General features: G+C 43.5%; 1 protein-coding gene across 1 annotated transcript in view; it reads right to left on the bottom strand.

Annotated features, from left to right (window-relative positions):
• The window catches only part of HDAC4 (histone deacetylase 4), a 280629-nt gene that overhangs the window by 79861 nt on the left and 178798 nt on the right, over positions 1–21970 (bottom strand). Inside the window, exons 7-9 of the mRNA XM_074145465.1 lie at positions 20399–20520; positions 7657–7788; positions 4626–4738 (exon numbers count right to left, since the gene is read on the bottom strand). Of these exons, the coding sequence (XP_074001566.1) occupies positions 4626–4738; positions 7657–7788; positions 20399–20520 (367 nt within the window). The remainder of the gene's footprint in view (positions 1–4625; positions 4739–7656; positions 7789–20398; positions 20521–21970) is intronic.

The raw sequence follows: 21970 nt of genomic DNA on the forward strand, positions 1-21970 counted from the left end.
GCCACTGCAAAAAGCTTTTGCAAATCTTTAACAGCTTGCTTCTCCTTCCCAGGTATTTGCCCTTTTAATGCTAAACCAGGTTACCTTAAAAAAAATGGCATTACAATGGCTGTTGTTCTCTTTAGCAAATCACAGGCAATTTATGCTATTTACTAGTGTACTTCAGCTTAAATCAGACTTTAAAAAGTTCTGTCAAAAAAACCTTAAGGCTGCATTTATGTAGCTATTTCCTGATTTTCAGGGTGAAATGCAAGATTTACTACATTATATTATGGCCATTTAAACCAGGAACACTTACGCAAAGATACCTCAATTTCAAAACAAGACTGATTTGAAACATGCGCTAGAAAATGGATTATAAAAATTACATTATTTTAAACTGCCCAATTTTCCTGTTAGGAAACAAGTGTTCTGATCACCCTGAATTCTCTGTAGGTGATTTTCCAACTGAAAAAAAATAGAGTTTAAATTTCAAAAAGACGTTCTATAGCATTTCTACTGTTTATCTCAGGTGCTATTATGAAAAAAGGGATTATGATTAACTTAATATTATACTATGAAACAATCTATATCAATGTAGCAGAGATCTGAAAAATAGCTTTATACATTTTAGATTTAAATTCATAGTCCCATATGTCAATGAGACCTTGCAGGTTATTTCTTTGGTTGTAGATCTAGGACAACTCTGGATAATGAAACCCTATTTTTCTCCCTTCAGGACTCTAAGATGAGACTTTAAAAACTTGCAGCAACCTTTTTGGAGGAGGGGGAGTGTCACCTAGTTTTCATACAACCTTGTGCGAAATTTCATCTGCAAAGTGAATTTTTTCTTATTTCCTTTTGCTTTCATTAATGTCATTCAAGCTTACTGAAAAAGTATTACAGATCAGTTCTCCCGAAAAAAGAGTAAATCTGCTTTTACGATCCCAGTTGACAATTTGCTGCCCCAAAGGAGGAAATCTGCAGGGAGCATTTTGCTATTGAGCAATACCTGGTAAGGGCACGTGATTGTGCATACCCACACCCCACTTCTTCCAAGTGATTTTGAGCACTACTGGCAATTTTGCTTTAATTTAAACTACATAATGTTAGCATGCCACATTGAGAATAAGACAGTTACAGTCAGCGGTATAATGAAATATTTTACTGATATCATAAATGAAACAAAACTACATCCATTTTCTCTTTGAACAATCAATACTCCGTAGTTGTGCCTCAAACCATCTCCCGGGGGTTTGTTTTAAAAACAACGAAGAGAAAAATGCAGCAGCTTGATGCTACCAGCGTATGGTATTTAGCAGCATTATCATCACTTTAAATATACAGATCCCATCTATAGCTGTACACAAACATTTTTTGAATTGAACAGAAGAGAACAATTTCAGCATGTACAATTTTAATCTGCAGGCAAGTACTTTTTATAGTCTCGTATCAACTGCATTGGCAATGAATATCATGTACCTTTCAGAGATGGAAAAACCTTTAGATTTAAAAACAGTATTTAAAAATAGATATTGTCTATTTGAAAAGGAGGCAGAGAGCTGTAGTCTTTCCACACTGAAGGCAAGCACTGAAACTTAAATAATGAACTCAGATACCGTCTTCCAACATATCTGAAATGGCTCAAGAGGTGACCCAGCAAACTAAGAAGCAAAGAGACATCTATCTTATTTGTATCACAAGAAATTGTCGAATCCTCTAGTTTTTCCATCAGCAGTAATTGGAGATTTGCAGCTTGCTAAGTACAAATAAGACTGACAGCTCCTAAAATCAGCAGAACTGGTAACTCAGCACTAATCTTCCTGGGGCTAACACAAATGTACCTAAGATGTGCCCTAAGCTCAGCCAATCTTCAGTTCTGCAAACACGATAAATAACCCCATATATAAGATACCTTTCCCCAGGTCTGTTCCAAACTACTAAACGGTCGGTGTGCGTCTCAGTGTCAAGCGAAGATTCCACCTTATACTATCTTAATCTTTTCAAGAATTGTCAATCTTGTAAGGTCTACAGTAGACTACAGCAGATGTAGATATGTGTTGGATAATTTGGCGGAGGAGAGGGTAGAGTAGAAGGCATATTGCCTGTATTAAATGCTGCTACACTACACTAGAAAGAAAAATAAAGTGAAGATCTGCACAAAACTAGAAAGCAGTAAGGGCTTACATTTATGCCATAAGAAGTCCTTTTGAGCTCTAAATGACAATTTGGGGAGAACAAGCCCAAGCATGCTTTAGAATCAATAGAATTGCCTGGGTTGGAAGGGACCTTTCAGATCATCAAGTCCAACCATCAGCCTAACACTGACAAAACCATCACTAAACCATATCTCTAAGCGCTACGTCTACCATCTTTTAAATACCTCCAAGGATGGTGATTCCACCACTTCCCTGGGCAGCCCATTCCAATGATTGGCAACCCTTTCAGTGTAAAAATTTTTCCTAATATCCAATCTGAACCTCCCTGGCACAACTTCAGGACATTTCCTCTTGTCCCATCGCCTGTTCCTTGGGAGAACAGACCGACCCCCCCTGGCTACACCCTCCTTTCAGGGAGTTGGAGAGAGCGAGAAGGTCTCCCCTCAGCCTCCTCTTCTCCAGGCTGAACACCCCCAGCTCCCTCAGCCTCTCCTCACAAGACTTGTGCTCCAGACCCCTCACCAGCTCCATTGCCCTTCTCTGGACCCGCTCCAGCCCCTCAAGGTCTTTTTTGTGGTGAGGGGCCCAAAACTGGACACAGCACTCAAGGTGGGGCCTCACCAGTGCCCAGTCCAGAGGCACCATCACCTCCTGAGTCCTACTCACCACGCTGTTGCTGATCCAGGCCAGGATGCTGGTGGCCTCCTTGGCCACCTGGGCACACTGCTGGCTCATGTTCAGCCCACAGTCGACCAACACACCCAGGTCCTTTTCTGCCGGGCAGCTCCAGCCACTCTGCCCCAAGCCTGGAGCGCTGCAGGGGGTTGGTGTGACCCAAGGGCAGGACCCGGCACTTGGCCTTGTTGAACCTCATCCCACGGGCCTCAGCCCATCCAGCCAGCCTGGCCAGATCCCTCTGCAAAGCCTTTCTACCCTCCAGCAGGTCGACACTCCCACCCAACTTGGTGTCGTCTGTGAACTGACTGAGGGTGCACTCGATCCCCTCGTCCAGATCATTGATAAAGATGTTGAAGAGAACTGGCCCCAATAACGAGCCCTGGGGGACACCACTCCTGACCGACCACCAACTGGATTTAATTCCATTCACCACCACCCTCTGGGCCCGGCCTCCAGCCAGTTTTTAACCCAGTGGAGAGTCCTCCCATCCAAGCCATGGGCAGCCAGTTTCTCCAGGAGGATGCTGTGGGAAACATTGTCAAAGTCCAGGTAAATAACATCCACAGCCTTTCCCTCATCCACCAAGCGGGTCACTTTGTTACAGAAGGAGATCAGGTTTGTCAAGCAGGACCTGCCCCTCATGAACCCGTGCTGGCTGGGCCTGATCACCTGGGCATCCTTCATGGGCCGCATAATGGCACTCAGGATGGTCTGGTCCATGACCTTCCCAGGCACCGAGGTCACACTGACAGGCCTGGAGTTCCCCGGATCATCCTTCCCCCCCTTCTTGTGGATGGGCATCACATTTGCTAGACACCAGTCATCTGGGACCTCCCCAGTTTGCCAGGACTGCTGGTAAATGATGGAAAGTGGCTCAGTGAGCACCTCCGCCAGCTCCCTCAGTGCCCTCGGGGGGATCCCATCCGGCCCCATAGACTTGTTTATATCCAGGAGTTGGAGCAGGTCCCTCACCACCTCCCCTTGGATTATGGGGGCTTCATTCTGCTCAGGTGTCTGGGTACTCAGGGGGTCCTACTACTAAAGACTGAGGCATAGAAGGCATTTTCCTCATCCTTTGTCACCATGTCACCATTTTGACAGTCCTGATGTTCAAACAGACACCATATTCATGGGGAGGACATGGGATAAACTGGATTAAAAAACAATGCACCAGTGACACAGGAGCTGCTGTGTTGAATCAAACCTCAGTTTGCCCAGCCCATTACCCTGCCCTTGACATCCGCAGCAGAAGCCTCAAGTGATGGTGAAAGCTTACGGGATTATAAACTAGCACAAGGCATCAGGCACCAAGCTTTCAAATCCCTAAGCAGGGAGGAAAAGGTTAAATCTGTTCCTTTTAACTGAGGTCTGGTTTGGTCATATTTAGACTAACCTAGTGCACACAGCAAATTCACCCTATATACAATATATGAGAACAGGTTCCCCAAATTTTACAATACTCACATTTGACCAGGAAACACTCTTCATGCTCCACCTTGCTAAATCACTTTTATTTTCACTCTCTCCTCACAACAAAACCCCTACAAGTTACCACAAGCAGCTTGTGAGCTGGCTCAAACTAGATTTAATAAACAGATAATTCATCCTGTCAGCCAGATTGAGAGGCAATTCCCAAAGTCTGCTCCAAGACGTGATCTGGGTGGTTTTTTTGGGGTTTTGTTGGTGGGTTCTTTTTTTTTTTTTTTTTAAGCATGGCGCACACCGGTTTGTATGCCCAAATTGCTAAAACTGCAAAAACTGATTAGAAACACAAGCATTAAAAATCAAGAGTGAGGAAGGGCTCTGTACCTCTGCTTGAATACTTGTGACTGATCCTGCAATTCCATTCTCGGTGCTTATGTTATTGGAGCTGTTGTTTGGAGAGCTGGGACCAGATCCAGGAGCACTGTTGCATGCAGAGTCTAAAAACACATCCAAAATCAACTTTCAGCATTACAAACAATCTCCTTGATGGTATTTAGACAGATAATAACCGCTTGAGTTTTGTTTTGGAGGAAAGCAACCCTCCTCCTCCCCATTTGTCCCCCTAAATCTTCCCAGGGCTCTTAAAATACTGACAAACACTTTCAAATGGTCTGCCCAAGTATCTACTTACTCTAATTATATCTTCTCCTCATGGGGGTTTCTCTTATAGCATATTAATAACTTTAAATATGATTGCAAGATAATAAAAGACATGGAAGGCTTGAAGAGGCCAAACTGGCGGATGTCGGACTGTCCTGCTTCATTTTTCTAGAAGTGTTTCTCTGCCCCTCTTTAGCCTATAACCCTAACGACACCCTCTCACCACATATTGCATCAGACTTCATGCTGGATCCAGGGAACCGTCTCAGCATCGACATTTTCCCATGCAGGCTTCTGGTGTCTCTGGATTTACTAGAAATCCGCTGCCAGCCCCAAGCCCTCGCCTGAGAGCTGACCTCTGCTTTTATAAAGAACCACTGAGATTTTTCCAGTGGAGGCAAGTGGGCAGGTGTGACGTCCCTGCCACCTGCAAGGTGCCCACACTGTGCCAGGCCCTCAGAGAAACACAACCTGCCTTGGGCTGCCCTTCACACAACAGCTCCCACGGCACTGAGGTCCCCAAAACTGCCTGGGGACTGACTCACAAGGATGATATTTTGCCAGGATGGCAAATTAAATCGTTTAAGAGACTTAAAAGCTGCCTGAGTGACATGGAACTGTATGGTTGAGCGCAAAAATCAGGCAAAATTTTACAGGGTCCAAAACAGTAAATCTGTTTCAAATCACTGCCTTTTTTTTTGATAAGTCTCCTTCACTCGGGGAGTAAAACACTTTCTCATTGGAAAGACCCATGGCAGAGTTAATACCCCAAAATAATTCTGTTATCACCCAAACACTAAATCCTCTCGGAGTCTCATTTTATCAACAGAGTCCCTGTGAACTCAGTAACCAGAACCACAGAGATGACCAGCCTGCAATCAAAGCCTCCCCGTTAATGAGGCAGAAATAACAACAAACAGAAACAGTGCACGGAATTGCAACAGGCAGAAAACTTCCCTCAGAAGGTCTCTCACCTGGTATATGGCACGGCTTCCAGTGTTTCTCCTTTTATTTTGGAAGGTAAATAGAATTAAAACTTTTTTTTTTTTTTCCTGAACTTTTCTCTTCCCCAAGCACAGGATTTGCCCAGTGCCAGAGGAATCTCCCAGCAGCTCCAACGGCTCAGGCTGCAGCAGTCTCATAACTGCTGCAGGATGCCCCAAGAGAAATAAAAGCCAACTGTTACAATTTGGGGGGATTTAAAAACAATTATTTCCTTTGTGGCATTATTCAGTACATACTATTTTGCTATTTCAGGCCTTGCAAGTACCTGCAGCAAAATAGCAAAGAGACTGTTTTAAAAAAAAAAAGAGCCTGATTGCTCTTTGTTGGCTCTGTATTTGGGGAGGCATATCCCTATCAAGAAAATTCAGCACCGAGTAACATCCACCTGAGCACCTAAAATTGAACTTCTCCATGGAAAGCATCTTCAGAGTCTAAATGTTTTGAAAAAATATTCTGATTGCATGGAAAATATGTGCTTTTTCTGGGACAATCTCATTAACTACAACATATTAGATCTCGTGTATACTACCGATAGGAAAAGTACCTGGAACATGCAAACTGTGACTCTATGAAGATGTATTCTTCAGGGACTAAACATACTTTCTGTTCCTTGAAGTGGGACTTCTTTTAAAAATTATTTTTCATTCAAAAGTCCCCTCTTACTGTAATAACTCAGCTATTTTTCTAGCCAGGCTCCAGGCTGGCTTCTTGAACCAGGCCCATGTTCAGTGAGAGGCAGGAGCTTCTACTACCAGTTCGGAAGGTGTTACTGGGATCAAACGGTCAGCCATTAGGGCTTGGTTTATCCTAAAAGCTATGTGACACAGCAATATAAGTGAAGTAAATTCAGTTTTCAGATTTGATATAAATTATGCTTAGTTGTTAAAATCATCTATTCCCCCTGAAAACAGAGCCGCTCTGACACACAAAGTTGTGTACAGCTACCCCAGGGTCTCCAAAAACCACTGGGCTATCTCAAGAGAGTTCACAGAGTTTGTTTGAATGACAATAGCATGCTTTAAAGTGAGACAAAAGTCTGGAAATGCTGTCACAGAGGTACTTACACAGAGGCATCCCTAGATGGTGCTAAAAATTAACTTTATGGTAATCTATATAACCTACTTTACTCTGATCTCTCCTTACAAACTTTACTCCCAGAAGAATATTATTTTTCAACAAGAAACTATCAAGTAAGTAGTCAGAAATATCAGCTATATGGAATAAAAAAATGCCATACATGTTTTCAAACTTTGGCATAATTACTTAACAAGGAACTATGGCAGCCTGCCCAAAGCCTAAAACAAACAGGGGCTGTAAAGCATTTATTGCTGGAGAACGACAGCTGTGAATTATGGCCTCCCCACAGATATCAACAGCAGCACCTTGGAGAAATTTTATTTCTCAACAACCTGTTGCTGAAGATCGTAGAAATGCTTGGGAAAAAAACCACAACCAATCTGGTGGCATATTTACATCTGTCTATCCGCTTTTTAAAACAAACTACCAAAAAAAGCTCGTTGAGTTGGTAACGCTGTCTCAATAGATGGGTACCCAATGGACGAATGCTGCTGATGCCCATCTGCATCACCCATTGCTGGACTCTGCTAACTTCATCCAGGATTCACCAAAATTGAGAGGCACGCAAAAGATCCACACTGCACAATTAACGAAATGCAGGAATTAATTTTGGAAAGGGACATCTCATTAAGTATGTGGTTGCTGGCAGAGATTTGTTGCTTACCCAACGTACCTGTGACATCCAGCGGGCGCTTTTTAAGAGCAGTAACCACCGGACCATCTTTTCTGCGCAAGAGGGGACTGCTCCGTCTTTCAGCAACTTTTTGCTTTAGTCTGGATCGTAACTTCAGATTGGGTTCAGACGCTGAACAAAAAAGGAAAAACAAACAGTGTTTTGGACAATACCATTTCAGTAGTTTTTTTACTTAACGCAAAGGTGGGTTGCAGTTAAGCATTTGCAGAAGCCTAACCAAAATTAGTCATTTAATAGTATATATTTGGAACAAAGACTTCTTAATATAATGAACAGGTCCCAGCCTACATGATATCCGTGTTCACTGGCAGTAAAAGTCAATAGCATTTTAATTAAAAACCAACAATCATCCTGCAATGTCTTCTCTCAAGTGACACAGACTTACAATCTGCTGTGAACTCAGTGGGACTAGTGTGGAGAACACCATTCCCATCCCCTAGCTTCCCACCTCTGCCCAACTTGCTTTTAAACCAGTGGTAAACCTGACTTACAGGATCAAAAATACCAACACGGGAATTGGTGAGACAAGTGAGATGCTGGTGTTTGGTCAGCATGGAGCATCACCGTGGGGCTGAGACTCCATGTGTTGCTGAAACGGGCAGTTTCACACCCTTGGAGTCATCCAACCCCCAGGTGAACTGGCTTAGGGAGGAACACCACGGAAGGGGGGGAAAAAAAAATACGAAAATCAAACCCCACAACCAAACCAGGTGAATCCTTTCCTGATGGTTCACCTCCCTGAAGCAACTCACCTTGGAGTCAGATGAGCCTGTGTCAAGTGGAGCCAGTGTTAACTCAAGAAAAAGGGCATAAGAGTGTGGCCAAGGCCAAAGCCAACACCAGGGAGGAGAAGGTTTGTGTATCTGGGGAGCAACATGCTTACATCATCACAGCCACAAAATTAAACCGTATCTAAAGCCACATCAAATACTTTGAAAATTCAGGGATGCCAAGGGTAGGTACATATGTATTTCCTGAGACCACAGCCTGGCTTGCTTTGTGTACATCATACCTTTGAGAGACTCTCTTAAAAAAAAAAAAAACACCCTTCTGCTGTACCCAAATCCTGAGATTTAATTTATCCTGAAGTTGAAGTAGAGCTTCTGGGAACCCCTAATGCCTCTGGGCTCATGACAGTTGGCAACACTGAACATGTTTGCACAGCACAGCTTATCAAGTTTTTATAAAGGTAATGAAGCCTTAAGTCAAGATTCCTCCTGCAAGATGATTTTCTCTGTAAACTTTTTGATCTCTTGAGTATACATGAAGTATCTGCTTTGGCGCTGGAGGGCTCCTGACAGTTATGAGATTTGTGAACTGGCCCAATTTTTTCCCTTCCTCAACCTCTTTAACAACTCTGCGGCTTAATCCCTTTGAATCGACAAATCCTGTGCTCTCACCATTAACTGCCGATACACTCGGCTCCCTACACTCCAGGGCCAATAATCTACATTTCTTTAGAAGAATTAAAATAGGGTTTACAAACTGATTTGAATTAACTAAGTCTGGCTATAGATATATTTCCCTACAATTGGCTTTGACCATTGGGTCATGTAAAAGATCAAGCCTGACAACGTTAATTGCAGAGCTCAAAAATCAGAAGGCTGATGAATTTAAGATCAAATGCTTGAAGTTAAGCCATCAAAACAGTTCTTTGATGAAACTTTTTTTTTTTTTTTTTTAAAAAAAGAGCTTTTCATGACTGTTTTGGGCATAAAAATGCCTGCAAGAGATAAAGGGAGCACTAAAAAAAAGTGTCAGACTCCTCAGGATGATGCTTAAAATGCAGTATGAAGTGCATTAGCAAAGGGGGAATCGTCTTATGTTTTGCATATAAAATGGCAGAGGACTGAATGCAAATCTGTCATTGCTTGGAGGGCAATATCAGAAGAGTGGACTAGTTAAAATACAAGCATACACTCTTAACTAGCTACTTCACAAAGTTCTCCTCAAAACAGAAGTTGACTTACTATTTTAAAAGTAGGCTTTGAGCACGTGAACATTCAGTACTTCGTCCCACATCCTTTAATTCACAGCTTTAATTTGTTCCAAACATTGAGTATTAGTAACTGTCTAGATGCTCTGGTCAAGAACTTTAAAGGACAAATGGGAACGCGTCACAGCTAGATGCTGATACATCCATTTTAGAGCCATTCGTGCAGTTAACCAGCAAACGAAATATAAGCCTATGCCACAGCTGTTGGAAGGATCTGTCTTCTGACAAAGAAAAATATGACAATAAAAACTGTATTTTGGCACAAATTCTATTCGTATGGAATTCATACCCTGCATGGTGTTCATCTGAAGTATGTTTTCTGTTGGGAACAGAAAAGTAATTGTGTGGCTTTCAAATACAGAGAATGAATTGGTTAGAAACACCTTAAAAATAGGCAAGGAAACAAAAGATCTGGGGTCACAGATTACCCAACACTACCAGGTATGACCCATACGTAAAGCCACAATAAAAACATCCTTCTTTGTAACAAGAAGGGCACGAAGATAGAAAACTACAGCCTCAAAAGAGAAAGCACCTCTAGAACAAGCCATCGCAAAAGCAGCATATTCTAATTTGTCAGACAAAACTCTTTTCAGGTAAAACCATTCCATATATTTCTCCTCCGGTTCCTCAGCTGGAGGATCAAGTTTTGAAACTCCAAACAGGATTTAAAGAAGCACATTTGTTTAGTTTGCTCTGATTTCATTCTGTTTACCCCCCAGATCTAATCCCAAATCTAACATGTCGTCAAGTCTTCGGAGAGCATAATCCTAAACACGTTGAATTGGGTGCTACATAGCCCAAAGCAGGGGAATTAAAACTCAGTACAGGCAGCACAGGGCAGTACCGAACGCAAAGAATTTACATAGGGCATTTATATGTCATATATACATGTATATATATGTGTATATATATACACATATACACATTTACATATCTATAATAAAAGATGTAGCTTTCAACAGAGGTATTTCCAAAACGCAAAATAGTAATTTAAGCATATTCAGATGTTTTTTAAACTACTATATAATAAAAAATATCTTTAAGTTGAAGAGGGCTGTCCTTCAAAAGTATAAAATAGGAATTCAAGGAACACATAACTACCAAGACCAGACAATCAACACAGGTCCAGTGTTCTCTCAGGAACACCAGTTCCAATGAAAATCTCCCAACATTCACGCTGTCAGGCAAGATGCCCAAAAAAAGCCTTGCTCCCCACCACTAACTAGTGAAAACTTAAGAGAACTGGAAACTAAATTACAAAACTTACTGGTCTTCTAAATGTCAAGGTGAAATCTTTTAAACAAACGCCATGAAGTTATCAAAAAATCAGTTTGATTCCTGTTTAGCAAACAAATGAAGCCCATGCTCAGCTTCCACAAAGCCAGTGGGATTTCTTAAGCAGTGACATACTTAATTTGGCCTATAACAAGGATTTATACAAAGAATATTTTGTTTTCCTCTGAGTAAATTAATAACTAGAACATAAGCCAAAAGCTTCCCTAGTTTTCACAGGCTCAAACCCAAGTTACCCCTCTTATACGTCATTTATTGCAGCAGGACCCATGTAATCCAATTCTTCAACATTTATGTCATTCTCATTGTTTTCTTCCTAGAATTGCATACCCTAAGCCGCTGAACTAATCTGACATGAAGTCTGTGTAAGTCAAAAAAACACGAAGTCCTGGGCAGAGTTTGCCCTGTTCCCATTACCCATCCACATTTACCATAAAAAACCCCCAAACAATGCACCATGAAAACCCTGATCCCAGTCCTTGCACATCTTCATTTTGGCAGCTGGGGACTGAGAAGGGCTGTATTCTTCTATTACTTATGAGCTTCACCCTAAGCCTCACCAGCCAGGCAAAGGCCAACCCAATTACCTTTTCTGTCTTTTAAGGTCCAGGTTACTCCATGGGTAAACAGAGGAGAGGGAGAAAGAGAGCTGCCTGAAACTGGCCAAAATTTTAATGAAGGTAAATTATCTTTTGCTTAATGGAAGAGACCACGGGTTCTGCAACCAAGCGTTTACACCGCACTCTGTGTCTTCTTTGCCCCCCAGCTTGGCTCTACCCCAGACCTTAATTACTGGTCTTCCATGTACACAGTGTGGGCTCTCCTCTCCAAAAATTGTGGATCACGACCTACCTACCCAGGAAGACCTGATAAAGCTGGACACGGCAAAGTTCACCTAAGGGCAAACAAAAAAGCCGAAAATCGTTTCACCATTAGCCCTCTGAAGGCCAAGTGAGCTGATATTCATAGGCATCACCATAGAGTGGGACAGGAATAACATGGTTCCTCACAAATGTACCTAGTGGAGATAGGTACCACAGGGCAGAAGGGGCAGCAGAAAATTCCCATCCTAGAAAGCAAAACAAGAATAAAACCAAGACAGGCTGCTCTTCTGCAGGAACAAACTCATTTTATGATCATGGTACCACGTTGGATGGCATCACCTGAAATAATACGTCTAGGAACGTAGGTACATGATTAGAAAGGGACAGATAAAGATATTGCTGGGTTGCCTTCCTTTTCTGATAACGGTGTTGGCACGAGGCCTGTCGAAGGGCTATTTATGGAAGACCGTGTCCTTAAAACGAAAACTTATTCAAGGCCAATATTTAGCACTTTTCATGCTAAAGTTTAGTAGTAGCAGCAGTAGTTCAGCATAGGAAGAAGGCTTTAACACCCATTAAACTGAGGACACAACGTTAACGCTTTTTACAGTTTTGCTATCGTCTGCTTGCCTGACCATAAATCCATGCAAGGTCACAGCGTAACGGAGCACCACCATGGTTTCTGCTGAGAGTAGCCAAGACTGGACTAGAAAGACAAACATGTGGAAATGCCACATCTCATCTCTGCCTTCCCCTTTACAAAGCCTAAATAAAGACAGCAGCTTTGCACAGTTCAAAGTATTATCTGAGAGGAAAGGTAAGAGACGTGGAAGGGGATGAGGGCTAGAAAGGAGAGAACAAGGTCCTCCAAGCGAGTTGCTCCAATAAGGTGTTTAAAACAGCACTGAGTGCCACAGAAGGTAGGATAAAAACATGCAATTTCGGTACAGCATCCAAAAAGCTGCACCTAGGAGTCCTGGTGGACAACAGGATGCCCAACGCTGGGCTGCTTCTATGGGATGGAGCGACCTGCCCTACCTCCAGCTTCCTCCTGCCCTGGATACTCTTCCAAGGAACTGTAAGAGAGCAACATAAACCAAATAAACCAATCTCACACTGTTACACATGGCTGCAAACTGCTGAGGGCCAGGAGAGAAGCCAGTAGGACATGCCTCCAAAGAAGCACAGCTTCCTTAGGGTTTCGCTATTACACTTTGGTTTGGAGAAATGACTCCAAGTCACTGCTCCAGATGTCATTCATGCAGTGCTCATGGTCAAAGCTGTCCCGTAGAGGACAGGCACGCACTCACCATGCTCTCCTAGCTCAGACTTGATTCTTCTTGATCCACTAGATGCAGTGGCCTAAAGGCCAAGTGTCTCAGCTCTGGGTAGAACAAACCTGGGCATGTGTATATATATATGTACATGCACACATACAGAGGTGAAACCATGCACGCTCCTGGCAGTCCCTGTGAAGCAGAGATGGAGCTGAGAGGACCAAGAAGAAGGGCAGGTTCACTGAATGATTGAGGGCTAGGTCCTAGGTCTCCCAGAGTCCCTGCTCCCCAAGGGCGACACTAAACCAAAAGACTTTGTTTGGTCTTCTACTGGAAGAGGTTTCTCCTTTGATGCACCGTTGACAGTACACCTCAAGAAGTGCTTTGATGGGAAGTGCCCGTGGATCCCCAGCTCTCATTCCAAAAGTGCACCTGCTTTTCCAGAGCCCTGAGCAAGGAAAGGGGCTGTCCCCTCCTTTTGCCTCTAGGCAAACCTCAGCACCAGAAAGGAGCACCCACAGAGCGTGGCTCACCGCCCCCGGCTGCATTCACGGCTACTGTTTGTGCCAAAGAAAAACAGGGGAGTGACGGCATGCGTTTGGACCTGATTGTCAGAAAAAATGGAGGGATTAAAGCAAGCATTTGCTGGTCCTCCAGCTGCACTTTGGTTTGTTGCTGCTCTCTGAAATTTCAATGGGCTGGTCCGAAGAGCTATTCTGTAGCATCACATTAATAAAGTGATTTTTGTCTTTAGTAAGTTATTTTCAGATTAGAGAGACTAACGTCCTCCACTTGGGGTGGGAAGAGGGTATTTATAACAACAGGGATTTCTCATGCAGGTCAGTGCCTCCTCTCAGCAGAGCACACCCCCGAGGCAGAGCGTGGGTCCCTGGGACGCAGTGAACTGCCCAGACCTCCGACCACGCCATCTGGAAGGACAATGTGGGTGGGAAAGCAAAGATGCTCTCAACCATGAGCGACACGCCATGCCGTACAAAGCTCAGAGATTTTCTCTAAACTACACTCCCACACTACACCGGGATTTCAGCCTACTCTATTTTCCTCTAAACAATCTTTGTCATAAAACAAACCACTTAAAACATTCCAATAATCAGAACCAACTCTGAGAAGTAGTATGCCTTTCTGGACAAATACAGCATTTTAATTATTGACAAATCCTTTCATTTTCCCTTTTCTTTCTTTTAAATGCAAGAAGTTCAGAAGAATTTCACCTGCTTAGCTGCAAATAATACTCAAACAACCTTGTGCTTCTGCAATAAAGCAAGGAAACCAACATCACAGGATGCCTTCCTCCCTCAGGTTCCTCTGTTTTGCGTGGAAAAAGAAGAATATTAGCAAACAGGAGATGGCTAGTGCCAGCCTGTGGGCTCTCCACTGTGGGCCAGCAAGTGGCACAGGGTGCACAAGGGCTAGGATGTGCAGGGATGTGCAGGCAGGGAAGGACCATGCTGCTTGCTCCACGGACAGGCAGCAAGCGATTGGAACCCTGCAGGCTAGGTACATCTTACCATCACGTGCAAGCTGGGGCCTAGAAGAAGTCATCGTTCCCAATCTGCTCGTGCTTGATTCAGCCAGAAGAACAACATCGACCTTTTCTATTTCTTTTAGGAGCCTGGTGGGCTGGAAGCTGAAGTGGTTGCCGGGACCTTCAGCAGGGCCGATATATTTGTCAGATTCCTTCTGCAGTAGGTCCAAAATGGTGACAGAATTCAGAGAAACCATTGGTCAGGGCAGCTCTCCAAGCAGCAAATGCACCAGACTGCCTGTTTACACCACATGTGGGCAAGTACGAGGAGAAAGGTCTCCTTTTTGTTGCATTCCTTTACTCCTTGAGGGAAGTCACTGCAGCAAAAGGATGGACAAGCCATGGTCTAATGATGCTGATCTAAAAACTTCTCCTTGGACCTTTCCTGACAGTTCTTAACTGTGTGGGCTGTTAAGGGCCAGGACAGCTTTCTTTTCTGTATCACAAGCCCTAAGACACAGTACTTGACCTATAACCAGTTCTCCTTGTTCTGTCATGACCTGTGCAGAAGGCAAGAGACATTGCTGGGATGGGAGGTTTTCAAGTAGGATAATTGTTCTTCCCTGGTCCCTAGAAAAAAGGAGCTGAAAGAGGGGTCCGTGACACTTTCTACTCGCCATTTCTCCCCAAGTACATGCTCCACGCACGCATGTGCTCATTTACTATTTAGGCAGGAAATTCAGAGACAGACACATGCCAAAGATGTCTTTGTAAGCATTCAGTCCGGCGTTCAAATGCAGTCCAGTTTTAGAAATAGTGGAAACTCACAGGCAGAGATGTTACCCCACAGCTCTGCAGTGAAAACACGTCTAGGACCACAGGAATCCTTCGCCTCCTTAAAATCTTCATGCCCTTCAACATCCTTCTGATCTTCACCTCCTCAGTGTAGCCAGTGGTGATAACAGAGGTAAAGGAAAAGGCAGGATCCAGAGCCTCAGCAACGCTTCACAAAACAGTGAGGGTGGCTGCAGCAGCCATGGGCCAAGTAGCCCCAGGAATCGAGCCAAAAAGACCAAAAGCCACCCACCCATTGCTCTTGATGGACGCAGGTCTTCTTTTGCACAATCAACCACAGTGGTTTGGCAAATGCCAGAGGGTTGAGAAGTGCTAACAAAAGAAGGACAAAATGACATTAACAGCACACTTCTGATAACATCAGCTTTGTCCAAAATCCCACCTCTGCTGACAGATCTGGCAGGAGAAAGGCTTAAAGACCAGCAGCCAGCCCAGGGCAAGGGAACTGAGCAGCAGAAAAGGCAGAGATCCCTCCAGAGTGGGCAGGAGGGTGGAAGGAGGACGACTCTCTTGAGAAAGGTTCACTTTATCCACAGCAGGAGCAAAACCACAAGGAGATCTGAGCCTGCTTCACAGCCCCCGTAGGTCCTACAGACACAGCCGCTTTCACACGTATGACTTCGGAGTACATCTTTTACAAGTACTTCAAAAGAAATGAGCTGTTTTTCTCACCTTGGGGTCAGGTTTAAACAGACGCAGGGGAACGTTTCCAGTTCAGGTTTCCCAGCAAGCTGAATGTACGTTGGCCAGGTGAGTCTAGCAGGTGTCCAGTTTGGCAAAACTTCTCCTGATTTTAACAACAACTAACTGAAACGCTATGGCTTTCATTAGAAATCCTGATTAGCTGTCAAGTCCAAACGAACGTGAGGAATCCTCAGCCTACTTCCAAGCAGGAGTAAGTGGAAAACCTAGTGTCCAGCCCTGCAACAGGGCTTAAAAAATACCAAAGCCAAACAAAAAATCCTATGTAAGCAGGAGGAAAAGAATGTCAAAAAGTTAAATAATTCTCTTCAGTCTTTCACAAATCTTAACGATGGTGGTCATGTCAGCTTTCAAATTAAGAGATTGTTTTAATATATGCACTGCTCAAATTCAAAAAAGCAGGGAATGCCATGAACAACCTCGCTCCTGGAGAGAAAATGAGAACACCATATTCCTTAGAAATGAGAACACCATATTCCTTAGAAATGAAAACCTGAAGAGCTATGTTAAAAATGACTTCAGCAGCTCCAAGAAGGCTGTTGACAAAGATTCTTGGGGTTATCAAAACACGCTACAAAAGATTGCCCCAACCCAGGCTCAAATTCTGAAATGATTCTCCAGAGATTTTCCTTACAGGGTCCCAGTACAGCACATAACAAAGCTTCATTAAATTTGGAAGACATCAACCTTTATTTGTGGGCACAAAAGGTAATTTCTACTTTCCCCTGTCAACAGCTGTCGACAAAACGCATACACTAAAGGAAACATATATATAATAAAGGAATCTACACAAAAGAGGAAACAAAAATCCTTGTGTTAATCCAGTTATTTAACAGCAAAACATCAGCAGCACCAACCGAACTGTTCTTAAGTCAGTTAAAAAACCGAAGAGTCTCAAAGCATTTAGATAGAGGGAACTGAGTGAAATGCATCCCTCAGCCAGGCTAAAAACAGGATTCAAGCAATTAGTAACTGCACCAGCCAGCAGTCTGACAGGAAAACAATTTCATGCAGGAACGAAACGGCCAAGAAACAGGAACATAATTCAGTAAAACAAATCAGAGGGGGTAGGATTTCAGTGGAGAGGATGCATTAGAAGCACGTTTTACAAGCCCTGACTGTTTCCCATGCTGAACATCTTCAAGCACTCAAGACATCATTCGGGCACACATCTCCTTCTACCAAAGCCAGCACGGCCAGTTCAGCAGGTCGCTCTCACAACATTCACACTCGAGTTGTAGACTAGCAAGTTATCTCTAAATTTGCGCAGAGGGATAACCCGTGACTACATCATGATGCTTTAAATAAGAGTAAAGAAAGGCAGTATTTTTAAAAGCCATTGCAGTGGGCATTTATTCTTCCTGAATGGTTTCTCAACGTGCAGGACACGCTGCCAACTCTGAAAATGCATCCTTGAAGAAATAATCGTTTAAACTGCCCTCCCGCAGCCCCCTAAGTCACCCTACCCCTAACGATGATGGTGGTCACATTCCAGCCCCAGTAATCAGAACTATATTGTGATGGACTCTGTTATTTGAGCTGAAAATATTTAAGCAAATTTAGTAAAATTTGCCTACACGATAAGGCAGTTTTAAATTACAAACACACAGCCAAAAATTTTGCCTGGTGCCAAAAAATCCAAAAAGCTCACCCATAATAAAGAACTTTATTTAGGATGGGCTCCAGCTTTCCCTGCCTCTTGTTTACACCAGGCTGTTCAGGAGCCTTTCTTCTCCAAGCAACTTAACATTCTTGGCAATGGGATTTCTGCAGGATATCGCTGTACCAGAGACTGAAGTGCTGTTGCGTTGAAATGAAAATAAAACAACAAAAAAAAAGTCTCCCCTGAACCTTGCAAGTGAACTTGTATGTATCACAGACCAGTCCCCAAAAGATTAATGCTGGTGCCCAAAAAGAACAAGCATCAGCATTCTGGAAAAAAAAACAAAATCAGCTCAACATCTTCCTGTTTTAAAACAACAATGACTTTGGTTGCTTCCATTTTTAATAATGTGATCAGACACATTTATCATCCTCAATTCACCCTGCGTGACAGGGCTTTTATTCAGCTAGAGTCGTATTGAGAACTCAGTTTGGGAAGCAGCAAAGGGCTGAGATGTGCAGACGCTTTCCTTCTCCTGCAGAAATCCCTTTCTGTAACACCGAGACCGAGAAGGGTGACTGCTCCTCAAACTCCATCTCCGAAGTCAGGTCCCCTGAAGTAATGAGCAAGGGAGGTTTTGGAGGACGTCAAAGCCCCTTTATGCTGGGGGGATGCTAGCACACCAGAAATGGATCACCTGATTTTGCAAGGTATAGGAAAGAGCTAAAAACCTCATGGAATGATGCTGTCCGCAGGCCCTAAGGGATAGGTACGATGCCAAGGAATGCTTCCCTGCATGGAAACACTGTGATTTCCCAGAGAAGCCTGAAAGCCTTCAGCAGAGAAGCAAATGGCAGCAATGGCTGCTAGCAGCCCAAGCATGCATTTCTCCTTTCCAGGCAGAGGTGTACGCCAAGCACATCTTTGTGCTTCACTGCCTCTAGAGCTGAAGGAAGTCTCCTTTGAGGGCAGTCCTCCAACAGCACTCACCTTCCCTACAAACGGCAAAGTCCCAAAGCCCAGACAGCATCACTTCAGCTGTCCTGCGCACTGACGACACAGCAGCATCTACTGCACCTAATGGGGTGTTTGGTCTTTCATTAGCTAGAAGCAGAGATTAGAGGATGCCCTACCATTCAGCAAATCCAGTTCTCTAAGCTCTGCTTTTGGAGTCCTCCAGAAAGGGTGCAGTCAAAACTACCACCACCAAAGGTACAGGGTGTGCCCAGAAAAAAAACCATATCCTGGAGAGGGCTTGCTAATTTTTGGTTGACTTCTTGTGCAGCTGAAGTGTTTGGCACTTGTCACCCAACCCATCATGCCCAGTGAGGGGGAAGACAGTCTACTGCACAGCAGATAGGCATCCATCCACACATCCAACCAGCAGGCCAGGTGCTACAGTCCAGAACTAGAAGTTCCCAGAATGGTTTTTAATGTGCAGAGCTGGGAGGCAGGAGGCACAAGGCAGCAGTATGGAGGTGTATTTTTTTCTCATCAGATGGCAAAAGAAGGAAAAAACCCAAGCTTACAAAGGTAAGGAGAACTGTGTTACACCTTGCACTGCACCTAAGATCTGCTCTATTTCTAACTATTAGAAGTGCCACGAGAACACCTACATCCCTCCCAGAAGGAAAATGAGGGGCTGCCACCTGTTGGGAACTGATCTAGGGCAGCCAATTTGAGCAAAGACTGTAGCAAATCCACAGGGAGATTTGGTTAACACACTGTCATCATTCCTTATCACAAGGACAACACACTTTTTGACTACTGGTGCTCATCCCCCCCCATTTGAAGATCAACAAAACATACCTGAGAAATAGCTAGGCAGCACCTGCAGAAGGTGCAAAGTTCAATCATACCCCTGCTTTCCTCTTACCTCCACTCCATCTTTTCAGAAAAGTTTTTTTTTCCTATTCTGACGGGATTCCCAACACATAGCACTGTTTGCTACATCCATGCGAGCAGCATTGCTCCCGAAATCAGGATTAGCTCCTTGAAGCTCAGCAATTCCCTGGAGGAAGCAGCCAAGGATCACGAGCTGGCCAGGTTAGAAGCTGAGGCTGTGTTGTCTTAGGCATGTGATACGGAGCTGAGGACCACAGCCAACCAAAACAACCTGGTTTACATAATATGTAGTTGAGAAACAACTGACCTGCTTAGCCATCACACAGGGAAAAACCTAACTGAGAAATAACTGTCTAGGTGCGAACCAAAAGCCTTGCAGGAAAGTCCTGATGCTTTGACTGGCAGAAACATTTTTATTTATTTTAAGTATAAACTTGTGTATAAAATGCAAATCCCAGAAGAAATGAACTTTTTTTGGTACTTTTCTCACTCAGCAAAACACACTTCGACTTCAGACACCCAGATCTTTGTATTAGCTTTGACTTTGTGAAAACATCTCACAAGCTTAAGACACACAGCTCTGCTGTCCCCTGACTGCAGTTCTGCAAGTTTGCACCCCCAAAGCAACTCCAGCCTCCCCCTAACACTGCGTGTACAGTGACATGAAGGGGGAGCAGGATGGAGTGGGTGCTTGTTAAATAAATCACCCCACGAAATACAGCTTTTTGGTAACATACCTTTTTTTTAAAACAAAAAAAAAAAAAATTAAAAAAAATAAGAGGACCGAGCGGCACAGCAAAGACAGTAGGCAACAGAGAAAATCAACGTGAGCACTACCTGTTTTTCTGAGTGGGAAGTCATCTTTGGAATCATACATCCCCAGTACAGGGTGATTGTAGGTGCCGGATACACCACTTTGGGGTGGGGAGCTCTGGTCCAGAGAGCTGTGTTGTGTCTTCCTGCACAGAAGGAAAGAGAAAGAGAAGGGAGAAGCTTTACACCAGTGACGCACAAAGAGAACAGCAGCCCGTCTGTTTTCTTAGTGGAGAGCAGTGCAAAGGAGAAGATCTTGGTACTAGCTTTCTCCTTCTAGGCACTCGTGGAAAAGAAACTGAAGTTTAATATACAAGGAGGTAAGTAAACATACACTTAACTTTTAGTATAAGAATGAACCTGTTGAGCATAACTCAATTCACGAAGGTATTTAACCATGAATATAATTTTAAGTGTGTACTTGGGCTGGGTTTTGGTAAGTCATATCCCTGAAGCTAAGCATGGGTGTTGTTACCCCCCTCACTCCCCGAATGAACAATTTCCCTTCATTGAGTAAAACCAGTCAGAGTAGACAAAGACTAAGGATGAAACAAAACTGAAGTATGAGGACATTAGATGGCACATGTTTAAGTTGGCTAACAGCAGCCATGCTGCACAGGTGGCCTTCTGCTTCACCGCCTCCCAACCCAAGCAGAGATAGGGCCAAAGTACTCAACACCTTTGCAGATTAACTTCTCGAAGCTGATAATTTATAGCTTTGTTTGAGCAGGCTGCTGGAAGTAAATTATGGTCTGTTTGCTAAGGATATTAAATAATGAATGAGTTTTCTAAGCCTCCTACTAGTTTGTTGGCTGCATCTTTTCTACTTAATGACTTGTGCCCAGCTTTGCCATTTCCCAGGAGCTCCGACAACCCCGTCCAGTACAGACTTCAAGAAGTCTCCGGACTGTGCCTGTTAGAGTAGCTATATCAACAGAGTAACTCATTTAGCAATACAGGTGACAGCCACATTGCTATCAAACAATCTTACATTTTAAGTTTAAACAAACGGAATTTAAACCCCATATTACTTCTTAAAAATACTAAAGAACATGGGACAACAGAAGCGAGCACAAGTGAAGATTTGAAATTTTACATTGCTTAATAACTAGGCGTTCTTGGAGACCTTGGTTAAAAATGTTCTTCTAGAAAAGGTTCTTTAAGGAAATAAAATGGGCCACTCCCATTTGAAAATTTAACCAATCTATCCAATTCCTTGAGCGGTATGTTCTGAAAGCACAAAGCAGAAGTAGGCTGTTTGGTAAGACACATAGCATCAAGTCCACTACAAGCTACACCCTTCAAAAAATAAGGGGCTAATGAAACATCAGGAAACTGCATCGATTTTCTATGTGATTTTGTTACAAAAAGCTCTGAGAAGTTTATTTGGACATCTACATCAAAGTTTTCTGTACCCACAGTTCTTACCAAGCAGTGTGACTCACTGTGGTTTCCTAATCCTCCCCCCTTTATATTCCAAACTTCTCTCCACATACAGGCATAATCATTTTCCAGGTTCTTACACATTTGTTTATTCATTAGCATTCACGCACACCATGTACTCTTTTACATTAAGTGCCCACACGCATGCACAGT

The sequence above is a fragment of the Numenius arquata genome, chromosome 3 (genome assembly GCF_964106895.1).
Source record: "Numenius arquata chromosome 3, bNumArq3.hap1.1, whole genome shotgun sequence".
In the NCBI taxonomy this organism is placed as follows: Eukaryota; Metazoa; Chordata; class Aves; order Charadriiformes; family Scolopacidae; genus Numenius; species Numenius arquata.